Source organism: Dermacentor andersoni, chromosome 1, assembly GCF_023375885.2.
Source record: "Dermacentor andersoni chromosome 1, qqDerAnde1_hic_scaffold, whole genome shotgun sequence".
In the NCBI taxonomy this organism is placed as follows: domain Eukaryota; kingdom Metazoa; phylum Arthropoda; class Arachnida; order Ixodida; family Ixodidae; genus Dermacentor; species Dermacentor andersoni.
Genome location: NC_092814.1, coordinates 359,008,926 through 359,033,110, shown reverse-complemented (window position 1 = coordinate 359,033,110; position 24,185 = coordinate 359,008,926). Strand labels below are relative to the sequence as shown.

General features: G+C 44.7%; 1 protein-coding gene and 2 non-coding genes across 3 annotated transcripts; all 3 read right to left on the bottom strand.

Moving 5' to 3' along the window:
• Positions 1-1,387: 1,387 nt before the first annotated feature.
• On the bottom strand, positions 1,388-23,610 carry LOC126516826 (DNA repair protein SWI5 homolog). Its single transcript, XM_050166929.3, has 6 exons — positions 23,379-23,610; positions 23,170-23,310; positions 22,473-22,521; positions 21,142-21,254; positions 17,384-17,478; positions 1,388-1,789 (listed from the first exon to the last, which is right to left on the bottom strand). The coding sequence occupies exons 2-6, from the start codon at positions 23,235-23,237 to the stop codon at positions 1,701-1,703; spliced, it is 414 nt and encodes a 137-aa protein (XP_050022886.1). The 5' UTR covers positions 23,238-23,310; positions 23,379-23,610; the 3' UTR covers positions 1,388-1,700.
• On the bottom strand, positions 13,283-13,354 carry TRNAE-CUC (transfer RNA glutamic acid (anticodon CUC)). The gene has a single exon. It is a non-coding gene; the product is annotated as a tRNA-Glu (tRNA).
• Positions 15,420-15,494, bottom strand: TRNAS-GGA (transfer RNA serine (anticodon GGA)). Its single transcript has one exon. It is a non-coding gene; the product is annotated as a tRNA-Ser (tRNA).
• Positions 23,611-24,185: the final 575 nt, after the last annotated feature.

The window sequence follows — 24,185 nt, the reverse complement described above, 5'->3', positions numbered from 1 at the left end:
TGTTCACACGGCATACTGCACCCTCTCTCACATTGGTTTACTGTGCAACGTGAGAGTGCCTAGAGCAAATTGTCAGAGTTTAAGACCAAAATCACCACTCACAACACTGCTTTGTTAATCGATACTAAATGGCCCTGCCAATTTGCGTTGCATGTACATGCTTAATTACTGGACAAATGTGGATGCAATGAACAAGAAAAGAAAATGCTGGGTGCCCGTTCACAGAAGCTTATTCCAACCTGACTGGATCATTTCAGTCAGCTTGCATAGACAGGCAATGAAAAGCCGAGGGTGGTTGCACAGTGCCAGCTACCATCACTACACACACAAAAATAACTTTAAGGCAAAGCGAAGGGACAAACAAGCACTATGTGCAAACCCTAAGTGCAGGTACATTAAGGTGTACTTACACAATTTTTTTTAATGGATAGCTACTGCCTCAACATGCAAGCCCTCAATTTCACTACACCAGGCAGGCTTGCACATGCCTTAGCAATTTGCAATAGCCTGTGACCTGCACCTGATATCCCAAGTCTGCTTAGAGACCACAGCCACACTGCACTTGGGTAGTGCAGACAATAATTTGCTGTGCACACTAGGAAACGAGGCTTCAACATGACCAGAGTCTGAACCTACCCAATAAAAATTTGGAAAGCACATTTATCGCCAGCGAACAAGGACAGAAGGGCGACACTTTCCAAGCCAGTTTACCACATGCCCAACAAATAGCAATGCTGCAATAAAAACTGTTAAGCACTCCTTTACGGCACCTGCTATCTGCAGCATGTAAAACATGACTGACAAGCCCAAGTGCAGATGTGGGGAAATTAGAAGTTATTATATAATGAGAATACCTTTAGGCACACAAGCACTACCGACTAACTTGACCGTCGCTGACAGGGCTGCAAGACAAAAATGTGTAAGAACTAGAGAACCGAGTGGTAGAAATGCAGGTACCAAATACGCAAGATGATGCTTCAGGTCACAGGCCTTCAAGCTGTGCACTTAAGTAAGCGATACCACTTGCGCACCGGTTTAGCAGGCTTTGTCGAGAGCACTTTTACTAGCAAGGGTTGCTTCATAAGTGGCAAGCTGAAACCATCAAGTTTTGGGCCTTTACCTGCACTCTTAGGACTTGACCCAAGCACACCAGTGTAAAATGGCAGAGCAACCCATAACTGCTCGCTCGTCCTTACCTGCACTCCAACCGGTCTGCCCACATACCTGCGATTGCATCACTAAGTGCTCGTGCCCAGATATAGGACTCGCAAAACATGCACAGTGGAGAGGATTGAAACTTGAAACACCCAGAAACATTCCCAGCAGAGCATCTCTCACACCGTGACATTATCCACGAGTTTGCACCCAACACCACTGGTTGTGAGGATTGCAGCAAATGAAACATGTTTATTCACTAGACAATTGTACATGGGTGTTGCGGCTGACCTCACTTCAAAAGTAGAAGTTTTAAGTGCCCTCCCACTTGGAGAGAGGCCATAGAAAGAAGACTCCACAGCGGTACCAACACATAACTTGTAGGCTTTTCCAACAACAACAAAAAAAAGGGGGGGGGGAAGAAAGGCGTGAGTGATACAAGAGGAGGGGAAAAAGGCAAAGAAAAACCATCAATGCACTGTCGATCCCACCCCAGACCTCTGCTGCATGGGTTAACCCCTCTCGCCCCCCGCCATGCGGCCAAGTCAAGTGTGCGGTGGCACACTACTGGGTTCAGTTGTGGGTAGACCGTAGTGTTCCTGCTTGTCCTTTATGGTGACTCCTTCAATAACCGCTGAAGCATAAACAGAGCAAGGGAGCACTTTCATCAGAGATTGGCAGGGCACAGCAATAACAATATCTCATTTACCAGTGTACGTCAACAGGCCTTTCACTTAAGGAACTGAGAAGCCAAAGGTCCGATTTCGTATGCACAGTTCAGCATACCACTTTATCATTTTTTTTTCTTTGCCTGTGACAGCACTTTTCCACCTTTCCAGGTGGATTTTTTGGAAGAGGTGGACAAATGGCAATATCCCGATAGCTAATTAAGGATATTCACTCATTAATTATTAGATTTTTAACCTCAGGGAACATGTGGTAATTGCAAAATTAAATGTAAGTAGTAGTGAGGTCATGTTTGCTTAGCAGAAATCTTAACACTAGCACAACTTTTGAGATGTCCGTCTTAAAAACATACTAAGAAATACATCTCTCTGGCAAAAGCCTCTCTGGAAGTTTGGAACATTGTAGCTGGAATGAAATGCATTCTTTTAATCAGAATTAGCAACATTTGTCATGCAAGTTATGTCTGCCTCCTCAGGCAATCCACCTGAACAGGCTAAATAACAACACTATATGCTCCATGGAATTGAGAAAAAAAAAAAAAAAATAAAGAGCACAATCATGCATTTTTTTTTTCTTTCCAGACATCTTTTCACACACAATTAACAAGCTCGTTTTTCACAACAACCTTAATTCGCAAGGCCACTGCATCCACCTTGCTTCCATTCGGCGCGTCCTGGGGTGGAATTCATCGATCGTTCATCTTCGGGGATGCAATCACTTTCACAAGATTTCATGTGACTGGAAACTTCGGCGATCAGCAACAGCGCAAGGACAGCATGCACGGCACTGCGTCAGACATGCTGCCACACTTATGTGCCCACGGTCCAGTCCTGTGCTAGTCATGTGAAATATTGTGAAAGCGACTGTACTAAGCGAATGACCGAGCACACCTCCCCATGGCTAAAAATAACATGCCTCTGATGTCAACGCAGTTCTGCTGTCAAAGATGGTAATTATTATGGGGTTTAATGTCACCCCCCCCCCCCAAAAAAGTGACGATATGAGAGATGCAGCAGCAAAGGGCTCTGGATTCATTTAAACCACCAGGGTTCTTTAATGTGCACCCTAAGCACAGTACAGAAGTGTTTTTGCACTTGCCCCCATCACAATGCAGCCACCTCCATCAGGTATCGAACCCACGATCTCATGCAGAGCAGAACATCACATCCACAGAGCTGCAACAGATAGCTGTCACGGAAAAAAATTGTGAAATGCCAGCTCGATGCTATGTCCCCTTTTAAGGCACACCAGACAGTGTTGATATTATCCCCTCGAGGGACCACATGATTCTGTCTATTGAAAATTTAGTGTCGCCACATTTCTTGCATATTCCTAAAAAATGAAAAAGTGCAAGCCGCACAACTGATAAAGGATACTCAATTCTTTAGCGCATTTTGTCACGTGTACAAAATGTGGACTCCGTGCAACAGCTATATACAGGAATGTCAGATATGAGAACATCAACTACTTCATGTGGGAAGGCACCTATTCAGTCACTTAAAGAGAATATACCTCGTGTAAAGCACTGTGAAAGACAATGAAAGACAAGAACTCGCTACGTGACGACATACTGACACCGAGAGCAAACACTCAGCCGTCCACCTTCCAAACACTTTACACATATTATACAAACTTGCAGCACACGCCTAACCAGAAGTGTTTCAAGATATATTTGGCATATTTTAAACATCATTATTTTCTCATCACTGCTTTTACTTTTGATGCACTATTTCGGTATGCACAATAGTCCACACAGTGCTTCAAAGAGGTTATGGAAAGCAGAGTCGAGCAAACACGCGGTATGTCAAGTTGAGGCCACAAGTGTGGGCTTTTTCTCAAAGATAAAATGCAAGTTAACTAAATCCATGTAACAGAGAACGTCTTACCTTGAGACGATCTTATCTCTGCATCTCGATATCAATGGCAGGTCACTTTTAATTCAAGCACAACCTTCATTCAATCCATCGAAGTGGTATATGGGGAGAGGAGGGTGTTGATATGCGAGTAGACATATCCAATATGTGGTTTGCACCGTTGGGTCCAGTTCTCAGAATTAAAGCATTGTATTTTTACGAGAGTTTACAAGCTCGGTTTTAATTAACGTTTCCTGGAAATCATAGGCTACAGTTTTTTTTAATACACGAGAGCGTGGTTCAAAGTTCAGCAGCCATTGATCACTAGAATTGTTTACCTTTATATTAAATGACAAAAATTACATTTCGTTCATAGTTGCTCAATTGAGAAGAGCATTTCCAAGTTGCATATGTATACAAAGGGGAAAACTGCAGTTGGCTCAAAGCTTAGAATTCCTCTCGAAAACAGCACTCAAGCTTTCAAAACATGGCAAAAAATATGCAAGAATCAATGCTTCTTTGTTCAATGCTACACTACCTAGGCACCCGATGAACAGTAATCCCAAGTAATTCCAAACACAGTTCAAAAACCCAAGTAAAAACATACAAATGTTCAAAACCTTCAAATACGAATCAAACAGACTTGCAAATCAGGCATTCGATTTCTCCCAATGTTTCTTGTGTCTAAATATAGTTACTATGGTTACCAAATCTAGCATAGTTCAAAGAGTGTAAGTGCCACCTGCAACTGTCAATTATGACGATTATCGTGAAAGACAGGCGTTAGAATGCTGCTTAAAAACCGGCCCTCACCAGGTTTGGGAATTGAAAACAGACAAGCCTGGTGCATAACTCGCATGCCGACGGCCGTAGTCTGCTAAGTATCCAACTGAAATTTCAAATGAAAGCCTGTGTGCCCTTTCTTTCGAAGGAGCCCTGCTTCCTGCCAAAGAATCAGTGTCACATGCATAAACACACCTCTATGTCAGATGCACTACCTGCAACATAACTGATTGTGGCACGTGACCTCAGTAAACCATCAGTTGCAGAAAGTGCAAAATCGCCACTGGAAGAGCGCCACCCAGCAAAAACGAAAATGAAGAAAAAGAATGAAGGTAGAGATCATTACGTAAACATGACAATTCTTTGGCTCCAGTATGGGAGAAGGCAGAGAAAGAAAGTCAGGCGTACGCTAGCCAAAGCACAGAAAGAGCGTCTACATTAGCAGTGAAACTCACTTTCAGGCAGCATAGAGGTGCAACATTTTAATTTCTCCCATCTTCTCTAATAATGAATCAGTTTGAAAAATTATTTTGGTAACGTGCTCCCTAGACAGCATTTTACAACTTTCAATGGATAACCAAAATTTTCCATGGGGTCTGTTGAGGGGCTTTCTAACGAGGAAACAACTCTTGCGTAGAAGTCGTGTGAATACAAGCTTGCCTGTATACCACCATCTACCAGTTACTAACTGCCTGTACCATTGTGTACCAGTTACTTTAAGTGCCAGTTGTAAGCCAACCTAGTCAGAAGCACTTTGATATTCTAGAAATCTCCGAGTGGAAGATTATCTACTGCAGGAGGGAGTGTTGCTGTATAGAGACAGCGTGCATAAATAAAAATGTTTGCTGGCTGGATTAACAGGGAATTCTAGGTTTCCTGCAGAACTTTCCTCGACTTGAGCAACATTTCTTACTTTAGGTGGAGCTAAGTGTTGTACACTATGTGATGTGCACTACTCATTATACAGGGTGTTATTACGAACACATTAATATTTAAAAATACCTGTTTTAAAATAAAAGGATGGCTCCTTCGGAGACATGGCGTCAGCGGTGCTAATCACAGGATGACAGGGGATACGTGGTCATTAGTTGCAAATTATCAAAAATCCATTATTTACATTTAAACTTTTAGTTTCAGTGTGCTCACTGTAATTGGGAAATTGAACCGAGCTCTCCGTACAAGCCATATTGATTGCTGGATCTGGAAAAATCTCATTACCCAAGGAACTGCGGGACGGCGAATTTCGGCTATCAGAGCATGCGAAACTAAAATTGGGAGGATGCAGCGAGCACAAAGCCACACCCCTCGAGGCGACCTTCTGCTTACCTCGCCCAGCAGCGGGCAGCCAGCGTGCTGCGACAGCGAGGAGCACGGAGCCGCCCGCACCTTATTTACGACCGTTTACCTTTAGACACGGCACATAAGGAGCACCAAGCTAGGCACAGCAGAGACTTGGAACCAATAGTGTTTTTATATCACCGACATTTTCAGCAACTTTGCTTTTGCCAATTTAGCCTGCTTGAGGACGTTGTCTGAACAAGCTTGCATGAAGCGAGTAGCCCTCTGTTTAGCACCATGCATTGCCACAGAGGGGCGGCACAGGCACCATCACAATTCAGGGTGTTTACCAAGTTGACATTTCCGAATTCCGAGTTTTTCAGGTTTTCACCGAGTACCTTTGCAAGATTCCCTGAGTGACACAGAACTTTGTTTTATGTCAAGATGGGTGACATCATGTCGCCTGATACTGTCACTCTCTAGTAAGCACGTTAAAAAAAAAAACTTAATCCAGTTTGAATAGCAAGTAGTAGTGTTTATATTATTAAAAATAGAAAATGCAATGGAGGGGTTAGTAAAATGCACAGTGAATGAAATATCTTTAAAAAAAAAAAAACATGAATAACAATAGACGCCCACAGACGCAAACATTTTTTAAAATGAGCAATTTCTATCAAGTGATAGCAAGCTCATTGGTATTAAGTGAGATTTTCTCAGCAGCTGGAAAGTCAACCTCAACAGCCGTGACATACTCTCACACGCACACAATGCCAGAGTGTTGCATTTCACTGCTTTAAAAGGTTTATTTTGGTTTGGATGAAGGTTACCTGCATCTTGTCGTCAGCCAACAATTTGCTTTTTAAGCTCAAGCTCCTTCAAAAAAGAGGCGGCACAGTTACTTTCCCGATCATTCCTCAATGCGACAGTCCTTTCTGTTCTCGTGCTCGCTCCGCCACGCGTTCGCCCCACGAACCATTTGAAGCATTCTCTTGGTCAGTTGTTCAGTCAACGTCTGATTTTTCGGGTTCCTCAGGTGCTGCAAGGATGTCCGAAAAATCGGGCAGCCCGAAAAAATGAATGCATGTCTCTCAGCGCTCTTAAGGGCTCAAATTGCCACAGGCACGTCCGAAAAACTCTGAAGGCCAGCCAGCACACTTACTAGGCATATCGGTGCTCATACTGTGACAGGAGACGGTGGGTGCACACGCATATAGTTAGGGAATACGCACATAGTCCTATGAAAATTTCCCATTCCCACACTTAAGCATCACCGCAATACTTCATGTGTGCTTCACAGCGTAACATTGCTGTGCTCAGGCGAAACTGCCTTTTGGAAACCGGCATTATGCAACGCGCCACGCTTTCTAAGCTTCGAAGCCAATCGCGAGGATTACAGAGGCGGAGTCCGTACCGCTGCTGACAGCGGCAAATTCTTTCAATGAAAAACACGGCACCAAATGGCAAGAACCTTAATGGCGAACGTCGAAGCAGCTAGACCTCGTGATGCCGCGATGGTAGCTACGACTGCCAGTGGATCTGCGTGCGAGAGCACCGGTTCGAGGCAGCGAGATTATCAGAACGGCGGTGTTGGCTTTGATTAATGCTGTTTCAGACCTGCGGTCACGGCAAAAAGTCCGGAAAGTCGGATGGCGAAGGGTTCTTGTGTCCGAAATTTGAGACATTCTTATACATTTACTCTATGGGCCAAGTGGTGGTGCTGCGAAGCCGGCCATTATCGGGCATGTCCCGAACATTGGGGGTGCAGAAAATCGGTCGTTGACTGTACACTGGCAAATCCTCCAGCAGACGACACGGCGTCAAAGACAATTCGTTACGATTCCTCTCATTAACTCCAGCCAGCATTAGGGCGACTTTTGTTCCCTTTCATTAAAATGACAGCTAATTTTCCCCGATAGAAGCACAAATTCCCTGAGTATTTCCAGACTATTCAAGATCCCTGAGAATTTACGGTTTTTCCAGTTGGTAGACATCCTGCAATTTGTTTTTCAGGCAGTGTTTTTCTTTTCCCTTCAATCTTGCTTGCCACGTCCTTCAAGACATTTAAAACATCTTCGCAAACAGAATATATTTTTCGAAAACTTGAGGCAATATTAATAAAAATCATTGAAATTGACCAAATTTGTAAACTTTACGATAACTTTGGGACAGCTGGCAGGTGTGCACCATGTAATTCGCAGGACAGATAACCAAAAGTCTATAGCATCTACAGAATGATGGTGTGATCAAAGTAGGAAATTTGCAGGCAAAGAGCGAGCTGGCGCAAGACAGGAGCAATTGGAGATCAATAGGAGAGGTCTTTGTATTGCAGTGTACATAACACTGGCTGGTGATTGACAATGAGGCAGTGACACTTTTTTTTTTTCGTAGTCACTTTCAAGAAGAAACAAAAAGGGCACCTCTTGCACACATTTCTCAAGTTTATAGACGAAGAAAAAAAAAAGACGGGCCCCCAATGTACATTCATCACCTCAAGTTTTACCCCTGCTGCCACTTCATTTGTTCATTGTAGCTTTTTCTTGTTTGCTGATATTTTTAAACCTTTTTTGATACCTGCCTTCCATCCTAACATATTTCTTTAGCAATATCATCACCCACCGTAAACTCTTTACTCCTACTCACTACTGCAGCTGTCCCTCTACATGACAAAATTGTTTCTTATGACGCTTAATGGCCCTGCAGTCAGTCAACAACTAGTTCTCTTTCCTTCCCTCGACAGCATCTCATCGCTTAGCTCGCCAATGCCGTCCCTTTTTGTTTCATTAGTATAGCTTTGCTATTCGTCTCGTGGATAACTCCCTCACATCAGCTTCTTTGATTCAACATAGTTAGTGTGCCGTCTGGTCCTGTCATGCAGTGTTGCCAGCTGCTTGTGCCACAGTGCTATGCAGAAGTCAATGACCTGCAAGCAGTGCTCCCCTTTTTTTTCCTTTCTTTCTGTCCGTTTTACTTGCATGTACCTCACTTTGCTTGCTTTCTCTTGCATGCTGGCTTCAAAACAGGTGAGAATCGCATTGTGCCAGAGCTATTTGGCACGGTCAACTACACTGTCCTCTCACCAAAGCTGTGCAGTGAAGTCCAAGCTACAGATCTTCACAGCTACCATAAATAAAGAAACGTTCTGGGGTTTTACGGTAAAGCAACTAAAGTGCAACCAACACACACATGCACACAGCCACACACGCACTCACTCCAAAAAAAAAAGATCCCCGCTGCGTGGGTGTGTGTGGATGTGTTTTTTGCACTCTAAGTTGCTTTACCATGAGTTGACAACTAGCCTAACAGCAAGTTATTCTGATATTTTACATGCCAAAAACATATGATATGATTATGAGGCATGTCACAGTGGGAGACACTGGATTTACTTGGACCATCTGGGGTTCTTTAGTGCGCATGAAATGGACGGTAAACAAGCGTTTCTGCCACCAACGAAAACAGCCGCTGTAGCCGAGATTCGATCTCATGCCCTCAAGCTTAGCAACACAGTGGCATAGCTACTACAGCAGGTGAACGAAAACGAGCTGGAGGGCTGGTCCAATCATCCTAATATACCTGGGATCCTACCATCCAAGTGCACACGCTGGAGGATTATTAGTGAACGGGGGACAAGCCCTTGTGATGGTCATGGATCAATCTACTGACACAATCCACAGGTTCAAATGCACCACACAGATTTGGCAAGATGCAGTATGGAACATTGACATTTCAGAGATTAGCAGGAGAAAACTGGTTCACCATAAATGAGCCCCATACCTGAAGAAAACGAGTAACAGCACTGCACGTGACTGCGGCAGACGAAGCACTGACTTTCAACCAATATTGCATTGTGCACACAGCAATATATACAGGGGCTTGAATAGGCAGGAGGGTGAGGAGAACGTATAGTAGGAATACATTGTCAGAGACAGCGATGACGGATAATGTGAAAACTGCACAACTAAATGGTTGCCATCATCCACGTACAAGATACGAGAGTTTCTTCATGAGGGGCGATACCGAAGGCACACTCAGGCATGTCGCCTTTCTTGTCAATGCAAAAGGCCTTGTATATCTAACGTGCACCTGGTCACCATAGTGGCTCAGTATCTTGCATTTGTCAAACAAGGCATGACAACCACACTGGGAGCTATGCATGTCCAGGTGGCTGCCAACACACCCCTTCATTAAATTTGAATGTTCTTTGAGGTGGGCATTAATACAACGGCCAGTTTGGTCGTTGTGCGTGAGTGTGTCTTCAGTATCGCTCCACACGAAGGAACTCGCATTATCTTGCACGTGGATGATAGCAACCACTTAGCTGCGCAGTTTTCACATTATCCCTCATTGCTATTTCTCTGACAATGTAGTCCTATATGTTCTCTTCTCCCTCCTGCCTATTAAAGCCCCAGTACATATTGCTGTGTGCGCAATAAAATATTGGTTGAAAGTCCGCACTTCATCTGTCTCAGCCACGTTCCATTGTCCAGCGCTGTTACTCGTTTTCTTCAGACATGTACCAACCAGCCCAAGTTAGCACATTATTGGAGCCCCACATCTCACGGTGCTCACAGAACTCAGAAATAATCAAAGGGCATGTAATGAAAATAAAATCGCAAGCAGGCACTGCAAAAGCAACTCCCAGTTTTTATTGACAAATGCATGTGCATTGTTCTGCCTCCCAATGCCCTTCAGTAAAACGATAAGGCTTCATTCCTGGCACATTGCTACGGGTGCTGTTATATTCCATGTAACAAACCATGTCACTGTGACCAGGACCCATGAGCAAGTAGTTGCAAGCGCAGCCTTATAAGAACACAACAATGTGAATATGATGTGGATGCTCTTGCCCAGGTTGCACCTGTTCGCTGCACCAAGCTATCACTCCAACAACACACACACTGCCACTAGAGGTGCTAGGATAGAAGCACACACAACCAGCCAAGCAGCAAGGTTTCTGCACATTGGGCTAAATAAGGCCCTGTAAAGTGCCAGAGCCAGCTGCGAGTCACAAAAGCAGCATGCCCATCTACCAAACCTGTAAGCATGAAAGGTAAAAATTGGCATCTGCATGGACTGCAGCACAAAGCTACAAGGGAAACCCATACGGGTTTCCGTAAGGGTTTTCGCGCTGCCTCGTGCAGGATTTCTTTAAGACTGCTTCTTGTTTTGCTATTTTGAAGTCCCTTACAAAATTACCTGCCTTCACAAAATAAAGCTAGTTGGAAGCCTGCGCTTTGTGTATGCATCTATGCTTCTGTTCACGTCTTCTTCATGCAGTTTAAAATTTTGCTGAACAAGGGGGATGATGGCCGAACCCATATCTCCAAACTCCCCCCCCCCCCCCCTTTTTTTTTCACAACATTCCTACATTACGAACAACTTCCAACTAGCACAGCCTGATATGTGTGAAATGAGTGCTGGTACTCAGCCAAAAATCAATTTTATGAATACCATGGCCTGCCTTGTTTAGGTAACAAAACACATAGCTTCTACATCCAGCAGTTAGAACCTGAGAGAAGACCTACACTAGTGCATCAATCAAACCTAAATGTCATGTTGAAACTACACCCTATCTGCTTACATAAGCAATGCACACCTGCCGCCATAAGAGATAAAGCTAAGCATAGAGAAGCAAGCAGCCCTATCGAGGGCTCGTAATGCGACGTCTCTTTGTCAATTTTTTCAATCCTATGACACCACTTGTTTAGCTGTGCTAGTTGTGGATTACATCAATGCTCGCGACTGTTTTATCCCCTTCGTGTAGACAGGTCGGCAAGAGCAACATTTGAAATGCTGCACATTTGTAAAGGATGGGGAGAAGGAAAAAGAAGCCTTTCCTGTCCGCAATACGGCTCAAGTATATTAACGTGAAGACATCGGCTAGCTGGTTATTCATATTCAGGCGGGTACAGCGCTAAGGGCAAAGGTGAAAGTGCACAGAAAACGACACGTTGCGCAACGTGTCCTTACCTATGTGCCTTCCCGTTTGCCCGTGTCTAAAGTGTCGTACCCGCTTGACTACAGCTCAAGCTGGCACGACTTGAAATCTGCCTCGCAGGACTACACGCACACAAGACCAGAATTTGAAGCCGTTAAGCGCAGAACCGCGTAACCACTGCAGGTGCCAGACGAGAAAACACACGCACGGCGGTCAGTACGGTGCGAGTGTTTTCGCCTCTTATCCACCGTTACTACGCTCACAAAAGTAGGTTTAAGGCTTGAACCGATAACCACGCGACTGCACCATATAGGTGTTCTGTGACTGCACTTCCAAGGTTTGAAAATTTCGCTGCCAGCTGGCGGCCTCTTGACAAAGCAACCATTGCCCATCCCCCCCCCCCCCCCCTTCCGAATACAAATATAACGCGCAACGCGAGAAATGTGCACATGCGTTGCTTGAACGCATTGGCTGCTCGCTCACAACATCAGGTACTACGCATTACCCACAGCCTGTGGCTGAACTGGCCATTAGCAGGCTAGAAGCACGCGAACGCCGAGCCGCAGCAAACATGGCGCAGAAGCTGCGCGGCACGACCCAGCGTGCAATCGTCCAGCCTTCTGACGCTCACTTGCCAACTTTGGGTGCTCATACTATATAACATCACGTTAAACAAGAGAACTCAGGCACATAGAGGCCACACCACAGAACCCTGCCACGCCAAACCACGCACTTCACCGTGTTGCTGTTGCCAGACGTGATCTGTGGTCCCCAGCACGCCCAGCATAACCACAGTGCAGCATATTATTAAGGTCCCTGGATAAAACAAGTTTTATATATTACTAACCTGCCTAAATCAACACGTTGCAGATCTTGCGTTTTTTTTTTTTTTTACACGGCCACTAGCTCTGCTTTTCTATCATTGCCAAATATTCGTCTCTTCGGAGCCATTAATGGTTTCATTCCTGGAAAGAACTCGGGCCTTGCTGTACACGGTCGTCCACTTCCAATTTGAACACGGCTCCGGGCGGCCGGCGAGGCCGGGGCTCCGCGGAGCGCCGCTCGTGGGCGCCGGGGTAACTAACGCGCCGGCGCACTGGCAGCCCCAAGCGTGGCCGCAGCCGCGTCGTCTGCTACAGCGCGCCTACACTAGTGTGTGCTGGCGGCTGAGGCCACGCCTGTGGCTGCCAGTGCGCCGGCGCGTTAGTTACCCCGGCGCCCACGAGCGGCGCTCCGCGGAGCGCCGGCCTCGCCGGCCGCCCGGAGCCGTGTTCAAATTGGAAGTGGACGACCGTGTACATATACTTCAGTGCATGCTTCATAGATACCGCACGGCGTGTTCCGATGATTTGAATACGAGTTGCGATGAATGCAGTACGCCATAGATCATGGCCGTAAATCGGGAATGAACAGCGCGGACAGCTGAGGATGTAGACATGCCACAGAACACCTATGTCGTGGGGCGAGTTCATTATTTCTCGACGGCTAGCTGCATGCGAATATTTAATATACGGCACTGGTTGATGCGTACGAAAGAAAAGAATTTTAAGAAAACATGCAAAAGAAATTGAGCGCAAAAAAAAAAAAATCGTTCCGACACCGGGAATCGAACCCGGGCCTCCTGGGTGAGAGCCAGGTATCCTAACCACTAGACCAGGCCGGAGACACTAATGCCGCATACGTACAACCCTCAAATACAACGCCAGCTCCTTTGCGTAAGCAGAGACTTGTCGCTATCACTGTGTGGGCCGATCCTGATGCCAGTGCAGCCCGCACTCACCCTCGACGGCACACACCTCTGTGCGCTGTGGGACCTTGCCACACCCCCTAGGACCCAAAGAAATCCCGCGCACGCACGCACTTGTTTTCTTTAAATGGGGACTGTTCAAAAAATTGCCGGCGCGACCGCGTTCGTGGTCTTCTTCCGTTGCCGCTGATCATTGCAGCATAGAATTTCACTTTTCTGTCATCGTAATGGGGAGGCCGCCATTCATTATTTGTCTTACGTGATGGATACATCTAATAACAGAGGTGATACGCAAATGTGTGTGCGTACTTATATCGCCACGATGACCACACATTAGGACAATAAATATGTTCCTATCTTTATTCAATATTCTGGATCACCTCTGTGTCGTGCGCTAAACAGCTTCACTGGTCATCCACCTTCACAGAGTGGAATGGCTCATTAATTCTTTTCTTTTCTTTTTCTTTTTGATCAACTTTATCATTCCTTTTCGCATTTCGTTGAGCTAAATGACACAGAGTAATGTGCTTTGTTGAGGTGCTCAATCAGAACCGGAAGTTCAGTTTTCGATAAAGATACAGTTTGGATCCAGCCCACAGAACATTTTCACGAACCAGGCATATATGAAACTGACCCCACAACACTACTTTTGCAGGAACCGTGGCAAATTTCTGTTCCGACTACGGGCCCAGCGTCTCCGCACGATTAGCCGCGCATTACAACTACCAAGCGGCGCAAGGTAAGCAGACGATGTAGAAACGACAGTTTGCTATTACTTAGGTATTTTTCCCATGATGCCGCCTTTCTTTTTCTTTCTTTCTTTGTGTGTCAAAGTGCAAAAAAAGCATGTGTATGAAGTGTGGGAAACCGGTCACATTGCAGAGATAGAGAGGGGGTCTGGGACCGCACGTGCGCGTGTGTGTGTTCCAGAACACCATAAGTTGCACTTTGCTCCTCGGAGAGGCAGGACGTGTGTCTAGTGAGCTTCTGAACACATTACAATGTGGTGAACGCAGTTCGTATCATGGATCCATAGCCTCAAAGAGGGGCGACATAATGCCACACCGCCTTAACACATTTCTCCCACATGTGCGGCTAAATAAAGCCATAAAAAAGGGCTTTCATAAAACCACCAAAAAGGGCTTTCATTATTGCAGTATCAGCAGTTCATTTGTTATTTTCTGTTGTCTTTTACTGGCAAATATTTTTTTCATGTTTTTGAGTAGATTATGCAAGGCCACAGGAAAAGTCCATATGACATGTGATAATCCATTGAAAAGATGTCTGCTTCAGTTACCCTCCATGCAACGCATTATTGCTGGCACGGCATAGAAAGGAAATAACAGAGGCGCCTGCAGCAAAGTGTTTTTGTCGTTCACACGAGAGAGCTTGGCAGAGGCTCTAAATCTTCACAATTGTTAGTACGTACTAAGCTGAAATGCCAAAGACGACTTGCTAGAGCTTTCCAGGTCTTATTGTTCACTTGAGGTGACGAAACGCCATGGATTCAGCAATGAAAAAGTGGCCTCATCACCGTATGTCCTCACTGCAGCCACATCACCATCTTTATAACCCAGGGGAACCATCCTTCCACTTCACTCCCATCAACTGCACCCTCAGGAAGTTAGTCTTATGGAAAGCAGGTGCCATTTATTAGTGTAGCATTCCCACCAAAATGATTAATGACTGCCACTCGTCTGTGGCACTCCGTAAACGAAAGGAAATCCCCGAACGAGTGACTCGTCCTTGGCACTGAAAGGGGTAAAGAAAGCTGCAACTCCTCTCTCTCATAAGCATATAAATTTATACTAACTTCATGGTCGTCACCCCTGAAGAAGGAATTGAGCTGGCTCTGCAACACAGGATACAATAATGAATCCTGATAAAGGGGAAATGAGACATCCACGCGTTAGTAGAAATCGCTACAAAGGAAACCCATACGGGTTCCTCGAAAGAAAAGCCTCAGAGTTGAAGAAAAATTCGTCCTGGTCCGGGACTCGAACCCGGGACCACTGCCTTTCCGGGGCAGCCGCTCTACCATCTGAGCTAACCAGGCGGCTAGCAGATGGCAGGGCGAAGTTGGATTAATTGACAACACGAAGCAAAGCCAAGTGTTTGACGTAGTAGTTCTGCGGAAACCCGTACTTCCCTCCACCTTGCGGGTTTCCGCAGAACTACTACAACAATAATGAATCCTGTGTCTCCATCTCCATCCAAACATCTACAGAGTCCTAGTGCAGACAAAACGGAATTTATGCAGTGCAGCACACTCAGTGATCTGCAGCTTGTCATTTGTGGACACAGAGGACCACCGTGTATCAAGCACGACCTGCTTCAAGGATGCTACTGGATGCTGCAGAACTTGATTACTCCTGTTGACACACTTATAACAAAATGAAAGAAATACATAGGTTGGAAGGAACTCACTCAGAACACATGGTGTTTTTTGAGCACATGCACATCTGCCTTCACACTTTACTTCATCATTAAGTGCCAGAAAATATTTTTCACTAGAGAAATGGATGTGGATGGAATTCTTCAGCATGCCTTCAAGTGCCTGGCAATGCTCATAAGCATGCAAAAGTGTGCAAGCTCATTTTCCTAAAATGTGTTTACATTTGCTATCTTTTATTTTGCAGGCTAGAAGTGCAAAATGTAGTCAAATGTTTTGATCGAAGGGACATGCCTGAAGAAATACCCTGGAGGCAAATCCCATTCATATCTTCTCATCCATGTAATAATAGTGCTTTTTTAAGGGCACTATTTTTGTGAAAAGGTTAATTGTTTACAGGATTAAATTAATTGATCTGCCATATCTGTGGGGAAAAAAGATGACTTAAGAAGGCCTCTTCCACATTAAATGACTCCCGAAAGCCAAGTTTCGAGGGGGGGGGGGGGGTGCCGCTTTATTGAATCACCATCAACCCAGCAATCACGCTATGGAGCCCGAGTTCCTCGAGAGTGCAGAAAAAATGAATTGTGTTACCCTTTAATGCGACCACTTCAAAATGCGCACCAAGTGCAGTGTAGCTTTGGATGTGAAAAAGGAGTCACCGAAACCTGATGTGGTGGTCTTCTGGTAAGAAGCATCACTCACACGTACACACCCACTATGACTGTGCTGCCAAAAAGCAGAGTCCATTGAGCATTCAATGGGGCAAGAAGGGAGAGAGTGTCCCTCTGTGTTTCCAAGAGAAGCACACATAGGAAGGGCATATTTGGCAGATTTTGGCAACATGCTCATTGTATGACCTTGAACTGCCACACCAGGCTGGATGTCAGCCTGGTGAACTACCACACCAGGCTTGCCACACTACACCAAGTTGAACTACCACACCAGGCTTGAGTTGTATGTTATACCACGTGACCATCACCTCTGTTTTCGGTGATATGAATAGTCTCCTTTATCACGTTCAAAGCCATGCTACATTTGGTGCGCATTTTGTACAGGTTGCATGGAAGATGCTGTAATTAATTATTTGTGGCACTTTCGAGGAACTGAGGCTTCGAACTCTAATTTTATGGAGTGGACAGCTACCTAAAAAGCAAGAACAGTGGGACACAAAATTTTCACTACTGCTTTAAGCATGCACACAATTAATGGTGCGGACATTGGCTCTTGGAATTGACACACAGGGATCCCGGGCAATCCACCATTCAACTGCTGCAAGCGCTGTATGACAAGCAAGGAAGTTCTTTAAAAAGAATCATGTTGTCCATTCCAGCCTCCTAGACACATTGGATAAAGCAGTTTCTCCAATTTCAAAAAAATAATAATAATAATAATTCTGACGGGTAAAAGCTTCTAGTCACCATATCCAGTCTAGGAAAACTGTGGAGAAACCAAAGTGGTGCATGTTTAAAATGTCATTTTTGCACTAACAAGATGAACAACAACAATAATAACATGGCTCTGAGGTCAGAACACAGGAGAGTTTGACTCACCCAGGCTGCCAATGACCTGGTGAGCTATGTCCTTAATCTGGTTGTAAGTATGCAGCTGCTCCATGTGCCAAGGAAGCTCTTCTATGGTGCAGCCTCTGAACAAGCAGGAACGACAATTACATGAACAGTGAAGGTACTGTGATCATTATTGCACCATGCAACGGCAAGCAAGAGAAAGCAGAGCAAGCTCATTGTAGGACACCACCTGGCTGAGGAAGGCGTCTTTTGTTACAGGGGAATTACACAAAAATTTGGCACATGATGTAGGCAAGAGATTGCAAATGTGAGACACCACTGCCCCAAACTGTAACTTTATTCATCGATGTTTTTTGACCACAATTGTGGTGCAGAAAAAAAAACACAGATGAGAGAACTGAGGTGGACAGGCGCACACTTCCAACTAACATAGTTTCAGAATACATAGTATATACATATATGCAGAACATGTGCATAGAGAAACGAATAGAGAGACTCTTCTGCAAGTAAATTAGTTGGAAGTGTGAACCTGTCCATCTTGGTTCTCTCAACTGCATCCTTTTGCTGCACCACTATTCTGATCAAAAAATATGCTTCAACTAGCCCAGCAACGTGCTTTATTAAGCTTTCAGTAGTAGTTCTCCACATGGAGAACCACACCTATTGAAAAATCCATATGCCCTATAACTCCCATATCCAATACGAAAAATGTAGGATTCTATAGAGTAGAATTCCGTTAATTACACCCCGCTTAATCGGATCCCGACCTAGGGTTCTGGCCGGCGCCTATACATTTCTATGCGCCTAAACTATTCCGATCTCAAAATTGGCCTTAGCTGGATAATTCGAACTTGACTAGTCAGTCTCGCCGCAGTGCAGCCATGTTATGAGGTGAAGCACACGCAATTTATTTCGGTGAAGCATACCAAGAATGGAAAGTGGCCACTGTCACCCGACATAGTACGCGTTCCTCAATTATACAAACGCGCAAGCGCCGTCTCCAGGTCACAGTAGGAGCACCTAGACGCATAATAAGCGTACTGGCAGCCATTGAGAGCTGTTTGTGACATTGCTGCGGCAATTTGGGCCCTCGTTTCGCTCGCCATGCGTGTCTCGTATATGACACAGTTAACGGCGCCTAGCACGTGTTCCTTAATTACACACACCGTGCATCGAGAGGCCGAGAAAAACTATATGTGTTTTGGGAAAGCTAGCGAAAAGGAAGGCGGTAAGATGAAAAACTCCGGAAGTCAAGAGGTCGTTTAAGGCCATCAAAAGAGCGGGAGTCAATTTGAAACTCTGAAGACCTGCCAGTAAATGTATTATGCCTCTCGGTGTTCGTGTTGTGACCGGAGACGGCGCAGGTGTAAATTAAGAAACACGTGCTATGTCCCATAACAGTTGCACCCCCCCCCCCAGCTTGGGATGCTTCACCGCACATCATGGCTGTATTGTGACGAAGCTAACCATAAAGGCAAATACTGCCAAGTGATCAACGGCGTGTTTTGGCGTTTTTTTCTGTCTTTTGTTTAATTAGACCCGCCCGATAATTCATATGATGTGATTGAATGGGGGCATACAGGTTTTTTTTTTTTCCAGCAGCAATAGGTCCTTGTGGTTTCCTTCCCACATAACATAAGGTGTACCCTATGGCTCTCCTATGCAGCCTTTCCTATACCCCCAAGGCCGTGTGGGCTACATACACCAAAAAGACAGAAGAAGCAGAAAGCAAGCAAAGCACTCTGAACCTCACGATGTGATAAAAGCGCCAACCGAACTGTGTCACCTATCAATGAGCGCCTACTGTCGAGACATCACGTGGCGCAAGGGTGCCAAAATTCAGTTGCAGGCCCCTGCTATCCCTGACAACTGCACGCAATATTCTGCTTACTTTGAAAACTGACCAACAGTGTTGCCTGAAGAAGGACACAATATGACCCTGTCAGATAAAATTTCAATCCCTTTCCGACAGGAGCAACTTTAAGGCATCCCTATGGCGCCCCTCAACCTCTAAGACCAAGATGGTGATGCCATGTTGCAGGATATCACAAGCATGAATACAGTGTCCTATTCCCATTCAATCAAATACTAACAATGAATTGTTATAGAGAACAAAACAGAGGCTTAGAAAAGCATTTAAGCACACATGCTTTATTTTATTTAGTATTTGTTCTCTCTGAGTTTTCCTTTTTCCACTAAAGGTGCATTGAAACATTTTTCTTGAAACCTGAAAACGCACCAGAATCAGCGCAATGCCTTTTTTAAAGAATATATATTCTTTAAGTTTTTGAAAGGACCTAATGTGAACGATAATATATTGAGTGCATTATAATGATGCAATAACGAACAATGACCTGACGAGTGCCATTCTTCATTCCCCTTCAACTCAACGGCTCCTCTAAGCTGGGGTGGTGCCGATGGCAATGCCCTGCCAATCACCCATTCCTTTCTGTTTCTTCATGCCACAGTGCACTTATGGTAACCTTCACAGCTTGGCATCTGACAAAGATGCCCAAGAGTGACGAAGGAACGGTGACAGAATATGCAGCGCACATTGACAACCATCGATTCCTTGTTTGCTAGCACACTATCTCCAGCAAATGGTTATGTTTATGATGATGCCAGACTTCAATTATGCAACTACAACATCACCATACATTATTAATTTAAAGCAATTTAGTCAAAATAAAATTAATTAGTGAAGGTAATCATGAATAAACATACAGACTATTACAACATAAGTTCTGATGTCCATCACTGCTATGAATCTTGGTCAGCAAAAATAATAATGTTGCTTCGTGTCACCTTTTATGACCACAGCCGTTATGAGCTCACTCCCCTGATTGTGTTGATGTTTGCTCGAGTCGCTGCTGTCTGCTGTATGAATCCCAAAGTGCTTTGCAAGAAACTTATAAACAAGCTGTTATAAAAATCTGCAGTACCTTTGTTAGGATTCAAACTCTGAATGCAACAAACTGCCAGTTGAAGATTTTGCCTCTTGGCCATTCTACCAAAGATATAACCAAGAAGACTTCTGCCTGGAGGATGTGCACACACCAACTGCTGCTTTGATTGCCTGATGCCCGCTCGGCTTCACCTCCTTTCTACAGGATGATGCTGGCATTGGCATCTCTTTCATCTTCTAGCACGCTGTCATTTCAGCTGTTATTCAAGTTGCCTTCTTCTCAATAGGAGATTACTTACAGGAAGCTGCAAATTTTTACTCCTGCCACTACCTCATGAAACATTGCAAGACTCACTGCATATAATAATTGCAGCAGCGACCACGTAGCTTCTTGGCAGTATGGGTAAAGCTGTCACTATCTTAGCTATTAGAGATGGTCATTGCTGAAACACTTGGTGTGGTCACTGTATTCTGCCAACTAACCTACAGGTCAATACACTGAGACTAAAAAAGAAAGCTAAGAACTGTGCAACAAGCAATGGAAAGGAAAATGACAGCGGTAAACTTATGAGCTTGAAAGATCGAAATATAGACTAGGATGCAAATGCAGGTAAAGCTTATACTCTGGTTGAAACAGAAAGGAAGAAGCAGGTCATGCGGCAGGTAGAGCAGATAACTAGCAGTCTATTACATTAATAGAATGGGGTGACAAAGGAAGGCAAATCCAGTTGAGAGTGGCAGAGTATTAGATGGAGCAGTGAAATTTAAAAATATGCCAGCATAGAGCGTACTTTAGTTGAACCAAAAGAGGAGGTAACTAGAGATCTCTATGAGAGGCCTTTGTCCCAAGCTGGGAGTGCTGCACAGGCTCACTCACTCTGCCTTGAGCTGTTCAATCTGCTCATCCAGGAGGCGACTCTTGCGGCGGAGGTCAGCCAGCTTCTTGCGCAAGTCCTCAACACTTTGACTGCTTACAGGCGTAGTCTTCATCTGAAATGCAACAGCCACTGTGATCACTCTCAGTCTATCCTTCAGAAACGCAAGGCACTTGTAATGTCCAGTCGACAAGACGTGATACAAACGGAACCACTAAAGGATTTATAGATGGCAGGGGGATTCGAGCCATCCCCATGACATACCCACACTTCATCGCTGACAAACTTGAATGTGCAGTAGCCAATAAGCACTTAAAACTTTGTCTACCGCTATCACTGAGATTCGAAGTCTTGTAGCCACAGCAATGTGCACTTGGGAGCTGGATATGCGGACCACTACACTACTGTGTAACAATAGTGCTTGGTAATTGGTGTAAGGAGGTCAACAGATAGTGTACTACTATAAGCAATAGCAGATATGTTTGTTTAGTACAGGTTGAATTCAGTTATAGCTTTAAAACATTTAGAAGAGCAGCACACATGCACTTGTTAAGTTTTCTTTTTTTTTTCAAATAATTCTAATTTATTTTTGTTCCTTTCTGCATTTCAGTTCCTCGTCATTACCAGCCCTTAAGCACGTGCTTGTGCTTTACAACAAATGAAGCCCATACAAACTACCCGGTGCAGGCTTTAAGAAACTTCAAAAAAGAAAAAATCTCACATTCATTGTAAAGGAATAAAAGGAGAAAAACTCAAAAGTCATTTATGCACCCCTCAATACAAAGACCTGGTGCCATATTATGCAGCAATTCTTTTCATTTTCCACTCTTTTTGCCCTCTGTCATACGCTGGCACAATGCCGGGTCATCACTATCACCAGTATCATCAGCTACTCGCTGCAATGAGTGATAAATGAATCGAAGGAAAACAATACCCTTACATAAACAATATGGCCTCTGGTTCACAATGAACAAAATACAAGGCAGCTACATACCTACGGCTCTACAGCTCTCTGTGTACCACTGCGAACAAAATTCACAAGACCACAGCATCAGTGAAAAAAAGTAATTTTTGTTCTGACGCGGCTATGTGGCGTGGTATTGAGACACGCACATGCATGCTGTATGACACTAGTTCAAGCTACATGCTTACAGTTATTAAAAAAAAAAAAAGGTATATCTATATATTTGTGCAGCACCTGTGTCCTTCAAACTTTTGCTGGCGACTGTACACCGGTTTGCTGGTGACAGTTGTGGGCAGTGTTCACACAGTTATGAGTTCTTCATTCACTCCACCTCTTTTTATGCGTGTTATGCAATTCTGCACTTCTCACCGGTGAGCTGAATGGGCGATTGGCAGCACCAAGGCTGGATCGGGACCGCCTGCAAGAAGCGGTGGCACGAGTGTTTACGTCTTCCGAAAAAAAGGGGGGGGGAAACAGAAAAACAACGAAAAGCTATGTGCAATGTATATTCCGAAATTGGAAATTATGTTATTATTGCTGTAAAGAAGAAAGAAAATCTTGCCGCACAAAGCACGGTTTTTTATATAAACAGTTTGCCTGTTCACTCAGTCAGATTTAAAGAGGCATTGCGCCCATAGGCATTACAAAGAGCCATTGAAAGGCATCTTCTTCATCTGATGCGTGTCTATATATATTTACCCAATGCTAGGTCACACATAACAACACATGAAAGTTTTGCAATGAGGAAGTTGGTCATGTGAAATGTCCTTGCTTATACATTCCTCTTTGCACCATATGTGGCCCTTGCACTAAAATAAATTCCACAAATCATCATCATTTTTATTACAGGTAAGGAAAACACATGTGATCACTAAACATTTGAACTGAGGAGCGATGGCACAAAATGCGTGAAAATTATCATTTGGCTGAGGAAATTAACTGTGCGGCTCATGTGAGTAATTAAGATAAATTTGTCAAGGTTCAACAACCTGTTACAAACTTCGACTGTACCGCAACATCATTCAGAAAGCGCCAACTCAGAAAACCAGCGTAGTGAATCGCGTACCTCGCTTGCATCTTGAATCTGTTTCGTGTCGGCGTCTCCGAAGCGGCGTGCTCCCGTTCATCAGACATGCTGCGGCGCAGCTCAGATCCGGCTCGGACGATCACGGCTTCGCAACGCGTACTCGAAAACCTTGGACCAATTCTGCGGGCGAAAAACGCGCGCAATAAAGCAGACAATTGTCGCCCATGTCGACGCAGGCTCAGGCTCACCGAGACGAAGGCAGACAGTCGTTTTTGATCGCTCTCGTCGGGTGAACAAGCAAGGAGATGTCACCATATTTTCGTAACTACTAAAAGAAGAAAAAAAAGAGATAGAAATGGCTTTTCAGGACACACGAAACGGCGTCAGGAACGCACAGCACAACGTATGCGTCACGACGACGTCAGTTTAGCAAAACAAACATGCCGCGCTAACGGCACGACCATGGGCACGACCGGCACGACGGACGCAGGCACAGAATCCGCGAGAGGGCGCGCTATGTAAAACACAAAGCTTCTGCACGTACACCGTAGAGAAAGAAATTCGTACACTTCTGATCGCGATCGGGGCCGATCCGGATCGTATTTCTTGATCTCAATCAACAGTTGTCGCTGCTACACAGTCCAAAGATCCGGATCATGTTATTATCGGCTGCTGATCGTCGGCAACCCTCATGACTGCACAAAAACATTAAGACTGCATAATTAATGCCTTGGCTACAAAATGAGATTTCCATAATATTGCTAAAATTGTTTCATTATTACAGCTTTCTATTGTTTATAAATAGATTTTTAAGCGTTTTTAATGAGTTGTCTTCACTTTTTTTTTTAGCCTTTTCAGAATACTGAGCTAGAGGGCGTAAACGTCAGCCGGCGATCGCGATCAAGACACATCAAGAGGCCAATGGAGGCCCACATGTACAGCGTACTGTACCCTTGAGTGGTCCTGTAAGCATGCACTCTAATGACATTTTTCACTGGTCGATCTAGAGTGGGTTCGCGCTTTCCGCTGGTCGTTTCGGATCAACTCTCTCCGCG

What these genes read in the sequence shown, in the direction of transcription:
- LOC126516826 (XM_050166929.3), bottom strand. Translation starts at nt 23,237, where the DNA reads ATGTCTGATGAACGGGAGCACGCCGCTTCGGAGACGCCGACACGAAAC. An exon ending in ATTGAACAGCTCAAGGCAGA is followed by an intron (nt 17,479 to 21,141) that starts GTGAGTGAGCCT and finishes CTGCTTGTTCAG; the next exon opens with AGGCTGCACCATAGAAGAGC. An exon ending in CCAGGTCATTGGCAGCCTGG is followed by an intron (nt 1,790 to 17,383) that starts GTGAGTCAAACT and finishes TTTATGCTTCAG; the next exon opens with CGGTTATTGAAGGAGTCACC.